General features: G+C 38.1%; 1 protein-coding gene across 1 annotated transcript in view; it reads right to left on the bottom strand.

Annotated features, from left to right (window-relative positions):
* The window catches only part of LOC101858162 (putative uncharacterized protein DDB_G0291812), a gene marked incomplete in the record, with an annotated part of 72,390 nt that overhangs the window by 44,675 nt on the left and 19,562 nt on the right, over positions 1–8,153 (bottom strand). The window contains 1 exon segment of the mRNA XM_005091692.3: positions 6,278–6,358. Within this exon segment, the coding sequence (XP_005091749.2) occupies positions 6,278–6,358 (81 nt within the window).

Raw genomic sequence — 8,153 nt, 5'->3', positions numbered from 1 at the left:
TTTGTGTGTGTGTGTGTGTGTGTGTGTGTGTGTGTGTGTGTGTGTGTGTGTGTGTGTGTGTGTGTGTTTGAGTGTGTGTGTCTGAGTGTATGTGCATACAGAACTTCTTCGTACACCGCAATAAGTAAAAGTAACGAAACGAGGGTATTCGATGCTAACACGAAATCCACACCGGTAAATAGACGTTTAAAAAAAGAACGCACTTTAATTCCTCGCTTTTTCTAAGTTTCAAGTATAAGAAAAACGTCAAGCACTAAATTATTTTACCATAGCATTGTGTAAGCTCCACAAGACTACATTCTTTAAACTTTGAAAATAATAACGCACATGTACTCAAAACCAGTGTTTTTCGGCAATAAAATGACGACTGAGATAGCATAAAAATTATCACGTAATGATACGATTCGACACAGTTAAGTTCCCTCACAAAAGTCCTTCATTAAAAGGAGTGTCGTCCTAGTTGTCAAAGAAACAATCACAGTGAAACTACACACTTTCCACCAATGAAATATCCTCGAAACAACTGTGTACCTTCCTGGACTTACACAAGACGGCGCCACAAATCTAAGAGAAAAACAAAGAATTACCTCTGAATTACTACACACAGCCTCGTTAATGGTCTTAGGTTGACAGCCAAGAAATAACAAAGGAAAAGAAAGAAAAGAAGCAGGGCACCGCAAGCCTGCCCTTAGTCCGTTAATCAGCTCGTCAAGCCAGGCATGCATTGGTAGTACCGCCCACCTCAATACAATCAACTTACGTGCGCAAGTACAGAGAGCTGCGCCGATCAACTTATTCTAGCGAGTATTGGGGGCTATGTAAGCCGGCGTGATCGTAACCCTTTCATGTGCGTGCTGAGGTACCGCGCATAAATGCATTCATTAGACGTTCACGTATTAAGATTGTATCACCCGAACGCACCCACACACTTCGCAATACAAAGGAGTCCAGACGGTAATAAATATATCGTTTGTGGAAAACCGGTAGCGTGCAAATTGCTTTTTGCTTTAATAACTAGGAATAATATAATCCCTAAAAGTACATGTCCATAGTCTGTCGCTAAATCAGCAAGTTTATTGTTCATTTTTATTTTCTGTCACTTGTAAGAAAACCTTCACGAAAGGGCTGAATGAATTGTACTGTTCAGGCTAAGCTGTAAGCATACCATTTAGGTTTCGGTACAACCACACCATTATAATTATGTGTGGGAGCACAAGAGACCCCAATGACAGGTCAACATTTGCATATTCCGATTTGCATATCTATTATATTCTAATTCAGGAACTTTCTAAGTAAATTGCTTTTCATTTCATGCAAATATCTTCAACGGTTCAAAAAGTTATGACCATTTGAAGGACGAAGGTTACATATAGCCGAAAAAATGACGTTGTAAGCTGAGACATTCATTTCTTTGCCAAGGTGATATAATATTTATGGCTAATCTGTATATTTATTTTAGAGTTAGAGTCAAGAACACATAATGCAAACATGTTCAACACTGATTTCACCAATGCTTTAATTAAAAACTGACCCAAAAGATGTCAAACGTAAGTTTTCCAATATAACCCCGACTTTGCCCAGATGACACCCAAAATAAACTTCCGAAATGAGAAACAACTGGCTTTGTCGAACTGCCACACACATTATATTCCTTTTTGTCATTCTCGAAAATAAGAAAACAAGACCAGGGTCTGTGGAACAACGACTAGGTACTTCACTGTAGCACGCAGGGGACCCGAGTTTGATTTCCGAGTTGGGAGAAAAATAATATTTATCGAAGATCTCGCTCTTTCTGCTGGGATGTTGTAGCCCACTCAGCCCCGGTTAGCCCTGACAGGCAGGATCAGAAGTCCACCTTGTGAGTGATTTAAATTGTTTTGATGTGGACATTAAAAGCATATTCACGAGTTAGTGCACCTACCTAGGCCAGGCCAATCAAAGGTGCAAAATAAAAGAGGGAGGAAAGGTACATGTCTGACAGTAGATATGGAATTGATTGGCCGAAAATGTTGGATATTAATGTGCACCCTATTGGTATCTATCTATCATTACTCTGGGGGACATTGGTTGCTGCATAAGTGTATTATTCACAAGCCATATGCCAGAATACAATTAATGTAATATTTTCCTAAAATTTGCAATGGGGTAAGTTTGCATTTCCAATACCCAATGACATTATGAGGTTTGCTAACCATTATCAATCCCATTGTCCTTTAAAATTCCTTGTATTATGAAAGGCGGTGGCTTTTCATAAATATCTTAATAAGAATAATTTGTCGGGTTAAGGCTATAGACAGCACAACTTGCAAATATGTTTGCATTAAACAAAAAGGAACAAATGATTGATTTCACGGAACCTCTCCACAGTAAGGTGCTCTTTGGTTTTTTATGTATTCTTTGTTTATTTTTGGTTTTTTTTAATAGATATTCTTCGTTCCCATTAACAATAGCACACCTTCACATCCCCCCTCCCCATACACTCGGATTTACATATAATGCCTACAATTACAAAATGTAATGTATGCACATCCACCTATCCACCCCCATTAACACACGAGCACACACTCATACTCTTAAACATAATATAATTCATCCACACACACACACACACACACACACACACACACACACACACACACACACACAAATCTGCATTTATGTTAAGAGGAGCCGGAGAAATACACTATTTCGTTAATTCAGTCTCTACTGTGTAATCGTAAGGACAGTCCCTCAAACTTAGCATAATTAACAAGCCAATCAGCTATAAACTGAGTTAGTGAAGTGAAGATGGGAAGGGGTGGGGGCGGGGGGCGGGGGGAGAGGAGGGGCAGTTATTGAATTGGAAGAGACCCGCATGCACAATAAATGAGGATCACGTTTTGACAGTTTTCCAATAGGAGGACAACGCCATTCCACCCTGCTCATTGTTTGTCGGTGTGTGAGGAACAGACAATGAGTCCATTGTCAGAACTTCGTCTGTGGTGATAAATGACATAATATGGAGGGACAGAGAGGGACAGAGACTGAGAGAGAGAGGAGAGAGAGAGAGAGAGAGAGAGAGAGAGAGAGAGAGAGAGAGAGAGAGAGAGAGAGAGAGGGGGGGGGAGACAGGGAGACAGGGGGAAGGGGAGAAATATAGTTACTATATGTATAGTTTACAATATCATATTTATAAATGTACATGTAGACATAAATAATACACTGTAGATACAGATTTGCAAACGTTCTGTTACACCCACCTTCAAAGTACAATAACTCACTTACTATTCAACACAGCCTCGCGAAATTTGGCATACTTAATCTCCATCTATCTTCTGGCAACGTGGCATGAAACCAATTGGCGGACGTTGACTTCTAAAATTTCAATCTTCTCTTCCATCAAGGCGGCAAATTGAAAACCTGGACCATTGCTAAATTGGAGACTATACCAACGCCACTCATCGCCAGTATTGATGCGCCCAAATAATGTGACTGCTATCATGAAACTGGGTTAAATTGGCTCTATATAAAGGGCGATAATCACGTAATTCACGACACGTAAACGACTAATAATGGTGTTTTAAGACAGTCTGAAGTACCTGCACTTGATTGAAAAAGGCTTCATACGTGGGTGTTGAGAAAAACCCATTTCAGAAATCGAGTTGTCGCTCTCTGTTGGCCACGTTTAAGCCTGTAAAAATGATTTAATTTTATAGCGTGTAAGGTGTACTTACACAATGTCTGTGTGATTCGACGCACATTTTGTGTGAAGAATCCGTCGATTTCAATAAAGCACTATCATAAAACAATACCAACACTTTGCCTACACACGCTTTATGATTTCCTTCGTCTCCACGTGCACGAGGAGTCTCATAAGTCACAAAGCTCTTTTTTTAATATAGATGCAGTGTTTAAATATTAGTGGCAATTATCGTAGTTTAAAGAGTGTGACGGAACTTTTGGAATTCGTTTTATATAATGTTAAAAAATAAATATACACATAAATGTTTTTATATATTTTCTTTCTCTCTCTATCTGCCAGTCTCTGTTTCTCGATAATGTCATTTATCAAAATAGCTGTGACAATTAACGCCGTGCCTCTTTCCCACACATAGACAAACAACGAGCAGGGTGGGACTATCTATTTATATTTATACAGATAGATAGATAGATAGATAGATAGATAGATAGATAGATAGATAGATAGATAGAGAAGAGAGGGCGACAGAGAAAAGAGAGAGAATAGAAAGACAGAGAGATAGGGAGAGGGAGAGAGAGAAAGAGAGAGAGAGAAAGAGAGAGAGAGAGAGAGAGAGAGAGAGAGAGAAAGAAAGAGAGGGAGAGAGAGAGAGAGAGTGGGAGAGAGAAACAGAGGGATAGAGACTGAAACAGTGTTTTTTGTTTTAGTAAGTGTTTTACGGCACTCGCATCACAATAAGGTCTTATAAGTGCCGAAGATTAGAGGTGTTACAAGAGAGCAACAAACACAAAAAAGAAGGAGGGGAGATAGAAACGATAGATTTTTTATAGGAAAGAAGGAGCAAACCACACCAGAGCACCTGCCAACCACTCACTGAAACAGTGTGAGATTGAGACATAAAGGTAACGACAGACAGACAGACAGGCAAACAGACACACATCCATACATCCACACATACACACCCAGAAATGGAGTAGAAAGAGACACAGACCAATACACGGGGACTGACAAACAGATGTACCAATAAAATGAGGGACACAGACAGAGAAAAAGATACAAAGACTGATGAACGGAACAGACAGCGGGATTAAGAAAAAAAACAACAACATCAGAATAATAATAGTAAAGATATATTTACGTGCTAAAGGGGTAGGTGTTCAATAATACAATTTGAACAATAAACTAAGTTGCCAATAACTATCCAATTTGGTGGACTGTCAAACGAGGCACTATAAAAGGAAATGAGATAGAAAAATAAATAGATAGGTAGCTAGATAGCTAAATAGCTAGATAGCTAAATAGCTAGATAGCTAATGGATAGATAAATAGATAGATAGATAGATAGATAGATAGATAGTTAAATAGATAGATATATAGATAGATAGATAGATAGATAGATAGATAGATAGATAGATAGATAGATAGATAGATAGATAGATAGAGAGAAAGATAGATAGATAGATAAATAGATAGATAGATAGATAGATAGATAGATAGATAGATAGATAGATAGATAGGTGGGTTGATAGATAGATAGGTAGATCGATAGATAGGTAGATGGATTGATAAAGTTTAAAAAATACATGTATATATATCTTTAATCAGGCTGGACACAAACAAAACTCTGCCGACAACAACATCTTCCTTACGATGCATCATTATCAACAATCTTTAACCATTTAATTCTTTTAGTTATAGGTTGAATAACTAATTCAGACCGACTCACTGTACTGCAATCGTGCATATGTAAGTGAAATAGCCTACGCCAGGCTGTAAAGAAAACACCATTCAAAAAATCTGTCTGATATCCTCACTTTGGAAGGCCCCAACACGAAGGGAATTTGTGTTGGCCGTTGAAAAGGGTCAACAGACGTGTCCATAAATCACACACTATGAAACATACAATGACAGTTGAAGTGCGGAAACAGATTGCGGGAAGAAGTAGTAGGAGGAGAAGGAAGAAAGTCATGGTCCTTGAAGGTCTTATCAGGCAGAGTTGGTAGTGTATAAATTTGAAAGTATCTAATAGAAGGTTAAATGGAAATGGGAAATCCAGGGTATTAATAGATTATGCTCGGTGCTAACAAGTTCCGTATGTGAGTAGGCCTTATGGGACATTTTGAGAGCCAACGTCTGTAAAAATGTATGCTTCAAAGCAAGAACCTCCCTTCTTCAAATTCCCTATGTTGATTGGTGATTATTAGTTTTGTATACATGGATTATCTCCAACTAAACACGTAGAAAGGCTACAGGAAGCAGTTGAGAGTTCCAAGGAAGGAAAATATAAATAAGTCTGTGTTTGGTGAAGCTAATCAACTACTTTTGAAAAGAGACAACGAATGCATGCTTTGAGACCCCGAAGGTAGGAGATAGACTGGTGAATGAAATCAATGTATGTATCTAAAATCATCACACAAAAACTCCAAAAACGACCGCACTCATTTTTCTTGCCAACAGGCTAAAAAGGTGACCATACAGGAGTTTCTGTTTTAATTAGTCATTTTTTTTCTCCCAAATTTTACCAACACGGAGGGTGAAGAAGCTTGCTATGATAACGTTAAATCTTCGTCAGACGTCAGACACCCAGCCCTTACTTACCTGAAGATTTTCTGTTCTAAACTGTGTTTTCACGTTGCTCTGGGCATCCAGAACTTGACCCTGGAGTCTACGTATGTCAGCCTATATCAGAACACGACATGGAAAAAAACCATCATGAACAATTTAAAATCCCTCAAAAAAGACACTTAATTACAAAATACGTCTTTTGAAAGTTGTTGTTAACAAGATGTACTTTGAAAGAATTTAGAAGAACTATTGTGTGGATTTTAAAGGTTAAAGATTTTACCCTAGAAAAGAATAATCATGATGTAAAGTTACTTGGTCATAGTATTATCGACTCTGGGATTCCTCCAGGTCGTTAGGATTTACGAGAGACAAAACTAAACACACACAATAAATGCTCAATAAACACTATAAGTAGTAAAGCAAGGAGAACAGAAATGAAATGAGAACAGACCTTAATCTACGTACTATTAGCGACAGGTAGGTACTGGTAAAAAAAAAGAAAAAAAAGAAAAGGAATGTATGGGCTAATACTAAATGGAGAACACAGATCTGCCATGAAGGATCATAATAATGGAACTTGGTTTTTTGCGTTTGTTTGTTTGTTTGCTTTTTGACTCGTGGTCTTATTTTTATAAAAATACAAAATCTCAACAATCTAAAATACATATTAGACATGTTTTCTGAAATGGCTCAGAGATGCATGACATAAAGTCTTGCAGTTTTGAATCAAACAGAGTGTGCTTGGCGGTATGATCAGCGTTGATTTTGAATGAGAGAATAATTAAGATCTTGTTACTGTTGAGTTGGATTCGCTTCTGCTGCCGTGAGTGATAATGCTGTTCATGATGGTGATCTAGGTGATGATGACAATAAAGAAAGGGATGACGACAACGACGTTGATGATGATGATGATGACGATGATGATGATGATGATGATGATGATGATGATGATGATGATGATGATGATGATTGTCTGGAACAGCAACCTCTTAAAACTGTATAATTTCACATAATGCACTGGGGGTACAGACGTAATGCAATGTCAAAGTAATTTTATGTTTACCTCCCCGTATGTGATCAGCATCTCGGAAGTTTCGTGAAATCCGTACACATAGCACAGAGAGAAATATCTGAATGAATTGTTCCTCTCTCTCTCTCCCTCTCTTTCACACTCTCTTCTCTCCTTTACCAGTGCGTTGCCTCCCTATAATAACATTCCATGTTCTGTAGTTCCTTGTCATGAACACTTTCAAGCAGCACCTACTAACACCACCATTTATTATGAACGTTACAAACTACTGCACATTAAGTCTGTTTCATAGTTTCATGTAAAACGTGAGCTGAAAAAAAAAGAACAAAGGAATCATATAAATCATGTACCATACATGTATTATAATGCAACTGTATGTCTAGAAGTCACATTTACCGCACGTTTCCATACCAAAATACTCTTTCTTGTTGTTAATAATACGTACTGCTCGCTTTCCTACGTTGCAAGTTATTTGCGATCTTTGCGTTAAAAGAATGGAAAACACAATATAAAGTTAAATTGTTGTTGAAGTCACTGTCATTCTTACAGGCTTTACATAGAATAATAAAATAACCATAGATTTTCACTCAATTCTGTACACTACGAGACCCACAGTCACGATTAAGTTAAGACTTTATGGTGCAGGTGGAGAGACCGAGTCCAGACAAGGAGCTGTACCTCATGCAGGCTATCTGTCACTTTAATACCAGGCTATAAATATTCACAAGGGAGATTGGATTGTAAAAACAAAGGTTCTGGACATTTTTATGTTCGCTTCGATCATGTGATTAACGTGTACCTGCCAACAAAAGCTTTGCTTCTCGGCCACTAGTTTTACAATGTTGAAATGTTCACAGCTACGTTCGACAGGGGCGGGGG

This window comes from Aplysia californica, unplaced genomic scaffold (genome assembly GCF_000002075.1).
Source record: "Aplysia californica isolate F4 #8 unplaced genomic scaffold, AplCal3.0 scaffold00034, whole genome shotgun sequence".
Lineage (NCBI taxonomy): Eukaryota > Metazoa > Mollusca > Gastropoda > Aplysiida > Aplysiidae > Aplysia > Aplysia californica.
This window is presented reverse-complemented; position numbering and strand designations above follow the sequence as displayed.